Source organism: Ruditapes philippinarum, unplaced genomic scaffold (genome assembly GCF_026571515.1).
Source record: "Ruditapes philippinarum isolate M1 unplaced genomic scaffold, ASM2657151v2 ctg5979_1_1_1_1, whole genome shotgun sequence".
Lineage (NCBI taxonomy): Eukaryota > Metazoa > Mollusca > Bivalvia > Venerida > Veneridae > Ruditapes > Ruditapes philippinarum.
The window spans coordinates 34,266-50,609 of NW_026865104.1; the positions used below are offsets into that span (position 1 = coordinate 34,266).

A 16,344-nucleotide genomic window follows, 5' to 3' on the forward strand; every position below is an offset into this window, starting at 1 on the left:
CTGAAAATAAAAGTTTCTTTTTTCAGAAGATATTTGTTTGTTTTTCTTAAGAAAGTACATATTTTTTATAAAAATCATCACTTGTTAACATCAGTATGAAATAACAGTAAAAACTCGCAAATGAGACCACTGAAGATACTTCGCAAATCTGGTCTTAATAGCGTTTTGGTCCCATAAATTAGTTTGGTCACACAGAAAACCATGTATTACAAGTGAAAAAAATCTAAAATAGAGGGGCAGTTAGTAGACTATGAATGAAATAGGATAAACGGTAGTACACACAATATTTTAAAGAATTCTAATAGAAAAAAAAAAACTTACAAAGATAGTTAACTTGTTTTGGTGGTGAACAGTCCCGCACAATTTTGTACCATTCGTTATATCGACAGCACGCGATGTTTTCTTTGTTCCATTCTTTCTTGAATTGGGTCAAAGTGATAATGTTGGTATTTAAAGATGTAGTCGAATTATAATTATGCGAATTTGCAGACGATACTTCTAAACCGGAAATACTAAAATACACATTCGGATTGGGTCTTCCATCATCCAACGTACATGTGATGTTAACAGCTTCTTCATCTCTTAGGATTTCCGGCACCGAAAAATGAAAATTTGGTGGTTCTGTAAATATATAAATACAGTTAAAATAAAACTTAAACATCAAAAGAATAAGATGTATTAGATTAAATAGATCAATTCACATAAATACAAAGATTGTTACATTTGGTATTGTAATGAAGTGTAATAATATCCAAACATACCGTTTTAAAAACACATTAATTAGCATTATATACTTACTTATAACAAACATCTGAGCAGTAGCACTTAAAGGTGACGACAATGCAACGTTCGTGACTGAAAATGTCACATTTTCCATATGATGGTGGTCCTTAACCAGGAACAATACCATATAGGTTGTTAAATTTAACACTTGAGGGGGATATGTCTCATTTCCTATTGTCATGGCAACGGTTAGAGGAGAAGTGCCACCGTGTATCTCACAGGCAAGTTCGAACATGTCATTATCCTCACAAACAATACAGTCCCTGCAATTTTCTATGTCTTGTAATCCAACTATTACAGGCGTACTTGGTGGTTCTAAAAATATGTAAATGAATTGTTTACTGCAGAAAAATTGTTACCGGTATTTCTCTGTTTATTTCTTTAGTTTTTGTTTGAAATTTTTATTTTACATCGCATTGATATCTTTTACAAAAATCATAAATATACAACAAGGCAGACTGAAGGACAGCTAAATCCCCTTCCGCAGTGAACATGGTGTGTACTTCTTGACCTTTTACCAGCCACGACCTTGATGTTATATCATGCATATCACAAGCACATAGTTTCATGATGGTGATTACTGGTGCAATTTTATTTTAAGTCTTCCATAAAGTAAAAACAAATATGGAGAACATATAACCTTGACATTGGTGGTAGCAACAAGGATGTTGGACTCTGCAGATTCTGTCATGGTGGCGATCATTTGTGCCAAGTAATTTTAAAACCTTTGAATTGTCATGTTATGGAACGGACATGAAAAATAGATGTTTTATACATTGGATCTTTGAGTGTGACCCTGACCTTCAGGATTGTGACTTGATTATTGTGTTCTACCATGGTGTCATAATGGTGCTCATTTCTGCCAGGTTATCTAAAACATTGCAGCGGTTTAAATGTTATGGACATACACATATATGTAAACTTTCTAGCATTTGACCTGTAAGTGAGAACTTGACCTTGGGTGTAGCAATTCAATTATTGCGCTCTGCACATCGTGTCATAAAAGTTATTCGTGCCAAGATATTAAAAAACTTTTCAACGGTATTAAAGTTATGGAGCGGACACGAATTGTACACCTTTTAACACTTGACCTTTAAGTATGACCTTGACATTTGTGATAAAAATTTAATTATTGCGCTCTGCATATTGTCTCAAAATGGTGATCACTTGTGCCAAGCTGTTTAAAAAGAACAAAGGTTTAAAAGTTTTGGAGGGGATAAGAAATGTACACGTTTATACATTTGACCTTTAAGTGTGACATTGACCCTAGGGGTGGCAACCCAATTATTGCGTTCTGCACATCGTCTTATTATGGTGCTTACTTGTTTAGTAGCTTAAAAGTTATGGATCGGACACGAAATGTAGACTTTTATTATTAAATGAAAACTTTTAAACATTTTACCTTCAAGTGTGACCTGACCTTTGATCTACCAACCCAATTATTGTGCTCTGCACATCCTTTAATTATGTTGATAACTTGTGCCATGTTATTTCAGAAAAATTTTAGTAGTTTAAAAGTTACGGAGCGGAAACGAAATGTAGATTTTTATTATTGAATAAGGAAATTTTAAGATTTGACCTTTAAGTTAGACCTTGACCTTGGGGATACCAACCCTATTTTTGAGCTTTGCACATCGTCTTATTATGGTGATTTCTTGTGCCAAGTTATTTCAAACAATTGTCAGTGATTTAAAAGTTATGGAGCGGATACGAAAGTGTTACGTACCGACAGACGGACGGACAGGAAGGACAGACGGACTGACAGACGGAGGCCATTTCTAAAATCAGCTACGCGGGAAGGGATTAAAATGTAATTTATGCGAGCAACAGATTCGTGCACATTTAAAATGAAACACACAAACTGGTATGATGTATGACTCACTGTTACCCTTTTGTCTACTTGATTTTGTAGTTTCTAAAATATACCAAATGTCCCATAATTGAAAAACGTTGTAACGCTTTTCAATCAAGTCAGATTAAGAGTAGCATAGAAAACTATTTTCATTTATTTCTGAGTTAATTTTTCTTAACTTAACTTCTATGTAAAATGTTCAAAAAAAAAAAATACATGAGATGTTTTGTTTTCAGTGGAGATCCAAAGAAGTTTAGAAACACAAACCAACCTGTTAATTTCAACAGTATTGCGTTTGTGTATAGTAACCTCGGGCCGCAATGAACACTGTATCTCCCATTCATAGAAACACTGAACATATATATTGTCAACACATATTTTTGATTTTGCCCCATTGTCTCTTCGTAACTGCCATCAGCCAATATTAAGGTTTCTGATTTCTTGTCGTCAGTGTGTACCCAGCTTCGTTCGAAACTACCATTATTTTCCATCACATAATTTGACGGGTAATATTCTATTTCTACGGTCCCATTCTTAGTCAAATTCTCAGATCTGAGGTACACTAGTCCACAATTTCCTGTACCTGGAAAATATGTTAAGGTAATTAATTTCATTTGTTTGATTTAGTTACATGTTAATTTTGGCTTTAGTAACTAAAAAGTTGTTTTATAGGTTTGTCATATGGGCACGAACGTGCACCTGATTTGTACTACCAATGCCCATAAGCTAGGTGTATATCTTCCTCATATTAAAGATTCCAATGTACCTGTCGATATTGGCGGGTAAGTGGTTTGAAGTCAACAACCTTAGCCAATCAGCTATGGACACATTTAAAAAGATAAAACGCTTATTGATCGAAGAACCGATTCGGTTTTTCACTAAAGTGTTTAGAAATTCCAGTTAATTTCAATTCATTCAGAACCTACACTGATAAAATGGAATGTATTCATATTACCTACAATAATAATATCTGTCTTGTATCATAGTTTGGGGCCCTTTCTGTTGAAAAAGTGTCAGAGTTAAATCGTAAACATATACATGCACAGTGCGGTAACTGGAGTGCAGGTATCAGTTACCCGCACTCCAGATAATGGCCGTTGATTTGTTTATTTTTGCTGGGGTTTACTTATTGTGACGGCAGAGAAAGTGAAAGGGGCAGAAATATCATATTCAAATGCTCGTTCATTCGTTAATTTTTTCAGGGGTTTTATATTATGATAACAGGGAACGTGCTGTCATGTTTGACTATGATACAAAAGAGAAAGAACACCAAAACACTCGGCAATCTGATTTATACTCGAGGGCTACGCCCCCTCGTACAAATCAGATAGCCTCGTGTTTTGGTAGTCTTTTTATTACGTATTTTGCGGTTCGGAAAGGAATATCCGTCCCGAGGCGACCCGCCCATTGGGCGGTCACGAGGCTTGCCGAGTTACCGCCCATGGGCGGGTGACCGAGTGACAGATATTCCGATCCGAACTGCAAACATATGTCAGATATTTTTTCTTGCATATTCTACCATATTCCATTATACTTTAAATTCTTTATCTTTATTTTCAATGAAAATTAATATCATTACAACCGTAACTACTTTCTTACAACAGCGTAACAACTTCATTCATAACGGTAGAATGACGTCATCCTTATCGTGCCATTTTACAGCACGCGACTCAGCTGGGACCCCCCATGCCAGATGAAATTTCCGGCATGGGTAAAACTCACGGAAACGCCAGTCTGATATGCAAGAATAAATCAGATCAGAGATGATCAGATGAGTCTCAGTCAACAATAAATAAAATATAGGAAAAAGGAAGCAAATAGAACCACCGCCGCGAAGCGGCCTGGAATTTGGCTTGCCCGGCTATAGACTACATGTGTATATTTAAAAGAAAAGAAAATAAAAACAATTAAAGACTATATAGAATTCTTTGCCTATTAATGAAATTTTTAGTGACTAGTAGGGCACCACCATTTTCAATGTAACTCAAAGATAATTGGCGGGGTATTCCGATAACGAACAATCGCAACTTTTCGAATTAACAATAATCTTCGAGTATTCCGTGTGTAAACGGGTGAAATACGAATGACACCATAAAACGGAAAAATGAACGATTTTTGAACCGACTTCTCCGTTCATATGCTTTGCCTTATTTCATATTACGGGGAAGTCAAAGCTTTGACTTGTCCGGCTATAGACTACAATCGATATTAAAAAGATAATAAAATTTGAAAATAAATAAAAACAATGAATTCTTTACCTATCAGTGTAATGTACAATATCATTTCTTGTTTGGCGGCGTAACGCAATGATAAACGGCAAGTATATATTCCGATATTGGACTAATCGGAACTATTCGACTTACAAGGTAACAATAAAAGATGATGAGTTCTGATTAAAAAACGGATGCATAGACTTGTGTCCTGCGCACGATAGGACAAGAAATAAAATGCAAGCAGTGCATAAAATATCGAATGGCACTTTTGGAAACTGTAAAAATGGAATATAACGATTTTTTTATCTGAAGCGGGTCCGGTCTTGGGCTTGCTTGACTATAGACGTGTATATTTAAAAGGAAATCGAATAAAAATAATTAAAAAATATATAGATTTCTATACCTTTCATTGAAATATTCAGTATTATTTCAGATGGTCGCCTCAATTTCTAATGTAAGTCATGGTAAACGCCGGGTCATTCCGATTACGGAACAACTCGCAACTTCTCGGTAAAAGAAAATCGCCGAGGTGTTCCGATTGAAAACGGAAGCGGTGCAATAAATAAATAAAATAGTAAATAAATAACAAATGAACGATTTGTTATCTTCCCCGTTCATAAAGGCTTTGCCTTCTTTCATATTAAGCATTGACTAGAACTTGAGTTACAATGATAAACATTATAAGTTACGTTAAAGTATGCATTTTTATAAATCACCGCGTTTAAATAAGATAAAATCATCAACTCTGAGTGTAGTTAAACAATAATGACGGACGGAATATTTGGAATCACTTCGAAGATAAGATGATAACCAAAAATTCTTACATTATTCAACGGTGAATAATACTTGCGTTTACGAATTCCAAGAAAGATTTGATTGGTATATTGACAAGTCTAAGCTTGTTATTAAAACATAAGATCTTTTCGCGTCATAAGAAGCACCTAATTTCATATAATTTCAGGAGACTCGAGCGTCTTTCTGCAAGATTTGGTTTATTGTCAATTGGGTTTCATTTCACCTATATGTGCCAATACCCTGTGTTCTTACTCGGTTACAAAACATACTTTGAAGAGACTATAATATCATATTATAGTGATTATTATATAAATTGTTACATCATACCTTCAAGCGTAAGTGTTCCAGCTTTCATCCAGCAATGTGATGTTTCATTATAATAATGAATACGATAAAATCCCTCGTCATTGTTTGTTTCACTGTCTGTTAATACCAGGAAGTAAATCATATTTTTCTCATACTGTATAAACTTGTTGTTTAAAGGGAGCGTTTTCCATTGATCTGTTCCATTCATGCTGCGCTGCCATTCTAGAATTGCATTTGGATCATACGTGTCGGGAGTAAAAGAAAATGTGACATTCCTTCCTAGTATTGTGGGTTTGTCAATACTCAATTGACCACACTTACTCAAACCATCATCACCTGTTAAATAGTTCTATCATCAATAAAAACATTCACACTTTCTCTTACTGAATTAATGTCTTGTTAATATGATCATTACATTAAACCAATATTCTAATTAGTCACCACTTACTTTTTCGAACGTCTTCGCTATATCAACCTATATTTTCTTGAAATCCTTTATATCAGAAACAGTCATTTTCAATTATTCTGATATTTTACCTTGTCATATCGGCGGATATTTGATTTGTTTGTAACAGCACGGATAGGGACTTAATTACTAAAATATGACAATATCCCTATTGTCCTCATAAATTTGTTTCATTTACCATTTTCTTTAGTCATGCAAAGTTTAAAAACAACACTGTATTTAAATAAAGCTTTCAATAGAAAATCAATTTTAGGCGCAAAGAAATTGTGATGACCACCATTGCTTCCATGTTCACATATTGAAAATTTCTTCTAATTTAATCTTTAATAATTATTAAAATTATCGTCACATTGATGTAAGCAACATTTCCTGGCAATGCAAGTGAAAGAAAAAGCAACATTTCCTGGCAATGCAAGTGAATGAAAATGCCTTTCGTATATGTGTCACGCACGGTTGTTTTTAGTTTAATAGAAATAAAATAATTCAGAATAATATGTAAAAAAACCATTGGTTAACATTGCTAAGACTTTACTACGAAAGCTTATCACGGCCTCCTCTTATCATTAAGTTTCATGTCATGTCAACTTGTTTTTTCGACCAAAAACAGCCCATGAAGACTTAATGATTAAAACGTAACACGTAGAAAATTTTAATTATTGCGAAAAAACTATTTTTAAATAACGTGAACTTTTTTGTAATGTGTGTAACATATTTGCGTCTTACTAATTGTTTTACGGAAGCTTTAAACGGCCGCCTGTTAGGAGAAATTTCTCGTTTGTATCTCTTGTTTTTAGACGTTTAGACCAAAAAGTTCTCATTAAGTCGTACAGAAAAAGGCGTTTCAAGTAAAAAATATTTGGTTTAAACATATTTATTCAACAAAAAATAATTTACAATAACACAGTTCATGGCATTATCATACACAACGATTAGTTGAAGCAAAAGACATTCACATAATAGTTAAGTATTTAACAATGTAATATATGTAAGAGCAAACAGTAAAAAGGAGGAAAAAGGAAAAAAAATGATTGAAGACTAAAGCAACTCACAAAAAAGTACAAATAGACAAACACCTATTTTAGTATTTTATTCGTTTTAGAATTTTATAAAAAGAAGCAAAATAATATCTTATTTGATTGCTTACAGCTGTATATTAGCAGATACGCACAATAGATATACACTGAATATTTAAAGAGAAAAAAAGATATTAGAAAAAGGAAGGAAGAAATGCATGAACAATGATGGAACTTAAACGAGGAACTATGATACATAATCTAGTAAATGTCAAATAATATTATGTTAAGACATCTCTGGTCTTAAGTACGCTAAAATCGTTTTGTATCTCGGATATATTTTTGAACTGATTTAAAGATTGATACATTAGAATCATAAGGTAAAGTTGTGGAACCAGTAAGAATGACATTGATGGAAGGATAACAAAATTGAGATATATTATTTATTTATTCAGGTCTTAGGTTTGTATACTTAGGGCATTCAAGAAAATAGTGATAAGCATTTTCTCTCGCACTACATTCACACAAAGGAGAGTCGGTAATGTTCTTATCAAATAAATCGGCAGAAAGAGAGCTGCAGTTAGTACGTAATCTTGTGTGAAAAATTTGTAATTTACGCTCACCGCATAGAAAATCGGCAGGTACTTCTGGCATATCAATATTTAGAAGTCGCTTAAATAATGTTAACGTTGTAGCAGGTTGTGTTTGAGGTGGAAGAGAGTTGAAATCCCTAATAACAGAAGATAAGAATGATTTATAGTAAAATTCTGTATTTGTACGGATATATTGTGTGTCTTTCACGTTCTTGAGAGGGTAACCGTGCTCACTGCCAATCGACGGAGGGACGAGATCAGAAAGATAATGTGGTGTAAGGTTGTTTTTCATTTTAAAAAATAGAATAAGTTTATGTTTGTGTCTCCTTTTTTCTAGGGATTCCCAGCCAATTTTATTCATAAGTTTATCGATTGATACAAGCTTAGTTGTTCCAGTAATTATTCTAGCGGCTTCTTGTTGAATTTGTTCGAGGTCCTTTTTATCACTTTGTGTACAATTATCAAAAAGCACATCTCCATATTCTAAAACCGGTTTTATGAAAGATTGATAAATTATGTCTAATGATTTCCTATCAAGTTGGAATTTTAATTTTTTCATAACATGTATTTTTTTCCAAGCTTTATTTGTGATATATTCAATATGAGTGGACCATCTTAAATCATAAACGAAAGTAATTCCAAAGTGTTTATGAATGCGTACTTCTTTTATTTGTGTGCCATGCATAAAGATAGGAGGATGGATTACACTTTGGTTTGTTTTTCGTGTTATTATTAGTGATTCTGTTTTAAAGTGACTGCTTCAACTATCCTTAATTCAGATCTGGAAAGGATAACTTCTTGGGCCGAACAATGGTTGGTAAAATTTAATCCCATTAAAACAGAATCAAAGGCCTGTGCAAACAGATTATATAAATATGTTAATTGGTTGACAGTGGAGTTTCCGGGAACAAAACCAGATTGAAGAGATGTAATAATATTATTATCACGCAGAAAATTAAATGTGTGGTTAAATACGATTCTTTCAAAGACTTTGTTGACAGTACTTATGAGAGATATATTTGCCGGTAGTTATGAACAAGAGAAGGATCACCCGATCTGAAAAGAGGTGAAACATTTGCTTCTTTCCATACGTCTGGAACTTGAGAATAGATAAATACAGAATCCCTAAAGAAAGCCCAACACGACAAAATTGAAATTGTTGCAGGCTCGGTTTGATTGAGCCTCTTCATGGACGGTACTGGAAAGTGCAAGTTATCGTCCACGCCCCCTAGCACCGGCTTAAGCAGAATTCAACATTTAAACATGAAATAGTAAAATTTTGAATTTAGAAACATCCACAGATGTGAGAAACCTGAATAGAATAGTTAAATAGAGAACTTGATCGTAATTTCCTTTATCAAAGATCCAAACATAACGATAGAAGCAAAGTCGCTTTGGTTTTTTTCAAGTTAAGTAAACAGTATATGGGATAGTGATACCTAACATCCCGCTGAAGAAAAGGATCGCCAACGCCGCTCATATGGATGAGATTTTGCTAGAAGTAAAAATAAGGTCAATTACTGATGAAGACGACTCAGTAAATTGAGTAGGTGAGTCAATTATCTGATGCAAAGACAATTGACAACATATATCTTTAATTTTCTTACAGGAGGTAGTGTGTGCAGCGTTAAGATTAAAGTCACCCATTACTAAGATGTTTTCAATTCCAGTATCGATAGCTAAATGCAAAGAGTCTAGTATCAAGGCATGACGGGCGTTGTCTATGTTTTGGGGTCTATAATAAACTCCAAAAAGTATATGCTTATTTGAAAAAAGAATTTCGATCCAAATACATTCGGTGAAGTTTATTTCTAGATCACGACGTCTTTCGTAGTGAATATAATCCTTAACATAAACTATTACACCGCCATGGTTATCGGCACGATCTTTCTTTTCGGGATTAGCAACAGGTCTGATGATTGAATATGTTGGCCGAGCCATGTTTCTGAAAATGAGAGGATATCAAAATCCTTGAGTTCCGAATAAATGGTATCAAGTTTTTGAACAATGCTTTGGACGTTGTAATGGACAAACGAAAGGTTCCGGGAAAGATCAATATATTCATTGTCTGAGGAGACAGATGATACTGGTGAAGTACTAAGGACATCGGAATAAGGTCCTGGGTTTTTATGAACATCACCCGACAGAAGAATTATAGTACAAATGTTCCAGGTTGGAACGGACAAGAAAAGCAAATGATTGAACAGAGAATATTGAACGAAAAGACTAAGTTGAAATATTGTTTCATACTAGGTGGATGTTTGCGACGAGAGAGAGGCAAAGATATACTTTTTGATATCAAGTCATGATCACAGATGCACAATCTTATGCCAAGAGGAATATAGTTGAGGTAAGTAAATGAGAATAAAAACTGTTGTAAGGCGAAACACTCTCTCCGTTGTTGGCACTGGCCGCTTAATTTGGTTCATGTAATTTCTAATAACAGAAATAGAAATTTAATAGCCACAAACAAGAGAGAAAGAATAACAGGTATATGGAAAAACAAAATCCAGCATCTTATAAGATCCTCGTATAATGTTGTGTTCATCATTGAGAGTAAACGAAGGGAAAAAGTACTAAAAATGGAAACATATGGTATTGAGATGTTGATTGGAAGTATCAATAGGTGCTAGGTAAAATTGCTTAAAAATACTATGAAATTGTAAGTGTATGCAGAAATGTTAGCTGTATTTAAATTAAGGTCGAAATTATATGCTACATGAGAAGTGAAGTATAACAATTTATAGCATCCCTTGTAAAAAAATCAATACACTATTTACATGCATTTACGCAATTTATAACAACAATATTGTAAATTGCACAGTGAAAAATGCACACAACACCCCACGATGGTTGAGATATAAACGTAGTTACATATAAATACATACACATACGCACACATACCTACATATATACACAAGCATACATATACACATATATATCTATTTATTTACAAACGATACATGTACATTGCGCACAAGCTGAAACAATTTATAACATCCCTGTTTTGCGTTACAAACACAAATCATGAAAACATAGTTACATGCACTTACATAGTGTGTAACGACAATAATTTGTACTGTGTACAATACTGTGTTGAGAAAATCAGTGAGCTTAATACAAAATACAAGGGTTATTATGAAAATGCAAGTCAGAAAAAATGGATTAAGATTGAGTTTATTGAGAAAATAATCTTCTGAATGATGTAGCACTTATTCATTATCCCTCATGTACAGACTCAATCAAACCGAATTTTCATGTAATTTTGTTGTGATTAATGCTTCCGAGGAATCACTTGGTTTCCAGAGTTTTATACTTCACAACAGCAGGTGTCAGGTACCGTGTGGCATCTGTAAAAAATTGCCCCGTTCTTCACTTCAATGTTGTCATATTTATTTAGTCCTTCGGGATAATTGATGCCAGCACTACGTGTTGTGAATTGAGTACCGCTCAAGCCGGTGCCAAGGAGCGTGAGGTTTGTAGCACTTATTCATTATCCCTCATGTACAGACTCAATCAAACCGAGTCTGCAATTTTCATGCTATTATGTTTCACTTCATGCTTTCAGGGGATCTCTTTGTTTCCAGATTTCCTATCGTAAAACTGCCAGATGGGTGTAAATGTTGAAGGTAGGAAGAACTAATGTTCAAGATGATCTCCACCCTGGGCGGCCAATTTCCGCTACCTCTGAAAGACATCAGCACTGTCAACACCATAGGTGATTAAGCTGCAAGATATACCAAGGAAGAAATAAATGACACGTCGGTTCTAAGTGCATCATATGGAAAGTTTGTGCCCGTGGGATATTGCATTTGTCTTCCATAACTGTTCACTATCACCATCATCGATTCGAAAATTTGTAAAAACACATACATATGATAGATATCAAATGACTTGATGCTTTCAAAAATATTTAGAGTAATATAAATCTTATCAAACCCCGATTGTTAAATAAGAAAATACTGTTAAACAGACATCAAACTTCCTGATTATAAATATGATTTTGATGATAAAGAACCCTTTTATGATGGATGTAATGATACAACCTATTTTGATGATCGAAAAACTGGTGATACAAACGATGATACAGATGATTGTTCAAAATGATGATAATGATGATGATGATGATGATTATAATGATGAGGAGGATGATGATGATGATGGTAATGATAATGATGTTGATGATGATAATAAATATAATGATAATTAACTTTTGATGATAATGATGGATAATGAAAATGTATTTTGACGATGGAAGTAATAATATAAGTGCTGATGATTATCTAGGTAAGTTAAGTGATAATGAGTTTGATGATGATGATCATGGTTTTAATGATGACGTTTGACTTGGTATTTTTAAATGAAGGACGTAATGATCATTTCAATGATGACGATGAACGAGGTGATGAATAATTTGATGATGGCAGACGTTATGAGTATGTGATTATGATTTTGATAATGATGGTTGTCATCATCATGATAAAGATTGCAATAATGATTGTGACTGTTATTATATTGTGATGATTTAGGAGTTTTAAATTATGATTTTGAAGATGACAAGGATAAAGGTGGTGACAATTAAAAAGTGATGATGTTGATAATGATTATGATGATGACGATGATGATGATGATAATGGTGATGAGTTTGATGATTATGGGCATGATTATGAGTTTGACCATCACGATGTTGATGACGATTGAGGTGATAATTGTTATAACCTTTGATTGTGAAATTAATGATGATCTAAGCTGACGGCGTTGTTTATCTATAACCAGTTATATAACGCCTCCATTGTTAATGTTGTAGTTTAACTAGGATGCGCGATTATCGGTTAAAGAAAAAGCCAGTTGTGACTGCTATCAGAAGGCAGTGATTCTCAGGATAAGTACTCTTGGTTATTTTTAACAGGTCATGGAACTCACGAAACCTAGGGGAATATTGGAATATTTTTGAATCACAGAGAAGAGCAGATAATAAGCAATATATTGTCATAGACACTGTTTTGAAGAAAGGAAAGTGAACATATGTTACAATAAGAAGCGTCTGAGCATCGGCATTTTATCTTTTTAAGTCAAGAACTCTCACTAGTACGACGTTAATTAGTCATTTCTGGCTACTAAAATACTTGTTGACAATATCATGTTAAAATCCCCACGTTTTAGTTATGTGGGAGGTACAAAATGTTTGGTGGCTAATTTACGCAATGTCGTGTTTTCGCTTGTTTGCCACGAAAATGCGAAAACACGAATGGACGACAAACTGAAAGTTGACTTTGTCGTTTCTTTGTGTTTTTACTTTTTCGGATTTTCGACACAAAAAAGCGAAAATACTACCAAGAAAGGTATCAAAACGACACGTAAAATCGCTCGATTATCTGTCGTATTTTTGCTTTTCACATTGTTCTGTTTTCGTATATCCACACTATTGTATTTTAACTTTTTCGGACTGTTGTGTTTTCGCTTTTTCGCATTGTTGTATTTTTACATTTTCATATTTTTGCCTTTTCGTCTGTAGCAACCAAGCTTCATATATGATTAACAATGAATTAACAATTATCCACAAGGCAGAAAATACGAATATGCAAAAAGCAAAATCACAACAATGTGAAAAATTCAAAATGCAACAATGCCAAAATCGAAAAATACGACGGATGAAAGGGAAAACAGTCACAGTTTAAAGTGTCCTATTGTCGCTCTTTCGTGTCGTAAAAAAGAAAAAGAAAAAGCGAAAAATATTAGTGTTTTCGCATTTTTGGAGGGAAAGACCCTAAAACACGACATGGCGTAATTTAGCCACCATACAATCTAGCTAGAATGAATAAGTTTGAACCAAAACTATCAACATATACTATTTAATTGATGATATCTCAAATAGCACAGTCCAATAACAACATTTTTATCTGAAAACTGGCTTGTCTACTTTCCTTGAAATGTAAAATTACTTTACATATATTACTTTAAATTACATAGACATGCTAAGTTGCTTGTTACATCTTTACTAATTAAATGGAAAATCCGTCATGCACTTTTTTCTGGATAACACTCTAAATCACACAGAACATTTTCATACCACATCACTAAACATTATTTTGTATTAAAACATGTATAGTTTTGCTCACCACATTTACTGATACCACAAACCCGCCAAGACATAGAAGATGTTATAAAACACCAAGGTGTGTGAAAATAATTTGGAGCACGACAGAAATTAGCTGCATCAGAGATAGAAGCATCTGCAAAGTTGTTATAATTAAACTGATCCCATCGTAAACATGGTATTCCAGTAGCAGTCGTCTGTTGATGGCCGTCGTATTCCGGAGCGTTTGTGGTATAACAGTCTAGCACTACACCTAGTAAGTAAAATAATTAAAAGGTACTAAAAGATATTTATGCCCTAACCAGCAAAGACACGTTGATTATGCTTGCTGTTTCTACGGAAAGAAAAACCGGTATAATGAAGGAAAGTGACCCTCATAGAATTATGAACCTCTCGGTCTATACTTTTAAAGAATACTGACTCCCCCATTCATTATAATTATTATGACCGCTGGTCAATGTATAATGACCAACCCACACGAAGAAAAATGATCCTCGTGAACAAAGGTGACCCCGTTTCAATAGAGACTACTTGTCAAATGTTTTCATTTTCAAATATAATAGAATGTAATGACGAGTTGCTAAAAAGGAATGAAGGAAGAAGTAATCCGATTATTTCATGGCGTAATAAATTTCTTATCTGATTACTTTATTTCAAATTCAGCAGCTGTAATTGGAACGATTTTCCATATGATTTTTTTCTCGTTTGGTTTTGCACTGTATTTGTTGAATTTACTGTAGAAGCATGAAACAAATTTATTTCTAGACGTTAATTTGTACGTCTTCTAATGCACCAAAAGCAACAAAAAAGTTCAATGAAATTAGGGTTATATATTATACAGGAGAGGCGGATTAAATATTTTAATCCAAGTAAGTATTTAATGAGAAACGGTTTTCGAGTGGTCAGCGTTTGTGTTTCTAAACCAAGGGGTTGGAGCCATTAAAAGTTCACAACTATGTTTCTTCATTGAAACATAAACATTGTGAGTTACTGTGTCGGGTGGGGGCTGCGTTCATTGAACGCCGCCTTTTCTTGTCGATCTTGTTTATCATATATTATTTGATAAAACGAACTTCAGATTGGTTCAAATATAGTTCCAGTTTTATTGTAAATGAAAATGTAAATATGTTGCAAGTGATCTTTTTTCTCTCGCAATCTAAGCTTTATCTAGGCATTGTGTCTTAACTTTATATCTGAGACTAGGTACTTATTTTTCAGCAGTAATTAAGTATGGATACATAGAAAAGGGATCGCTGTTCTATGGCATTAGGACATGATTGTCAGTATTGCGACCAGAACAGTAGCTTCCAGCTTTCAGTAGTTAGTTTGATAAAGATAATCAATTTGAGGTCAATGAAAGGGGGCGGTGGAGTATTATACTTTTGACGGAGTCAGTAATTTATAGGAAAGTGGTAATATTTTCAATAGTGGCCGGGGGAGGGATCATCGTTCCTTGGTGTGACTTCACTTCGTTACACCTGTCATGTTGTTGCAATATTAAAGGAATTTCAAGGAGGTTCGAAAGCCTAACACTATAAAATTTGAATTTCTAAAATAGATCAGCTGGGATAATTCATTAATAAATAATTTAAGAAAAAAAATGAAATTCGTATTTATGTGCTATTCTTAGCACAATTTTAGTGAAATGCGTTGCAACGGTTTTCAATTTTGGGCCATGTTTTCACAGAAAGAATAATCATTTTGGAAAAACGGAGTGTGCAGATGATTTTAAACTTTGTACGCAAGTTATAAGTCTAGACCTACATCAAAATTTAATAAAACATTAATCTAGAAAATCATTCAGCCCCGACAAAACTCCGAAGCAACATAAAATCTATTCAATGATAAAAACATAGGCGTAACGTTATGTTATAGCAGCAAAGTATTCTGTATAAGATACATTAAAAATTACGCGACAAATAAAACAAAACCAAAACCTACCTTTCCCTGTCATGATCACTGATGATAATATAACCGAAAACAGTGAACAGATATTCCTTGACATTTCATATATAGTATCCAAATTATTATTTATTAAGATAAAATACACAATTTCAAAAGATAAAAATTAATAATTGCTGTGACTTTTAATTTTACTAATGATTTTGATAAATTAGTGTTTATGATAACATGTAGTGAAAAGAATCGTGGGTTACATCTAATTGTTTTTCAAGTGTATGACATCCGGCCCAAACATTCGACTTCTAGTACTCCAGCCAACACCAT

General features: G+C 33.7%; 1 protein-coding gene across 1 annotated transcript; it reads right to left on the reverse strand.

Moving 5' to 3' along the window:
* Positions 1 to 298: 298 nt before the first annotated feature.
* On the reverse strand, positions 299 to 16,072 carry LOC132727825 (uncharacterized). The gene is made up of 6 exons (XM_060713411.1): positions 16,060 to 16,072; positions 14,141 to 14,371; positions 5,971 to 6,285; positions 2,907 to 3,218; positions 799 to 1,098; positions 299 to 621 (listed from the first exon to the last, which is right to left on the reverse strand). Exons 1-6 carry the CDS (start codon positions 16,070 to 16,072, stop codon positions 299 to 301), a joined length of 1,494 nt encoding a protein of 497 aa, XP_060569394.1.
* Between the last annotated feature and the right edge of the window lie 272 nt (positions 16,073 to 16,344).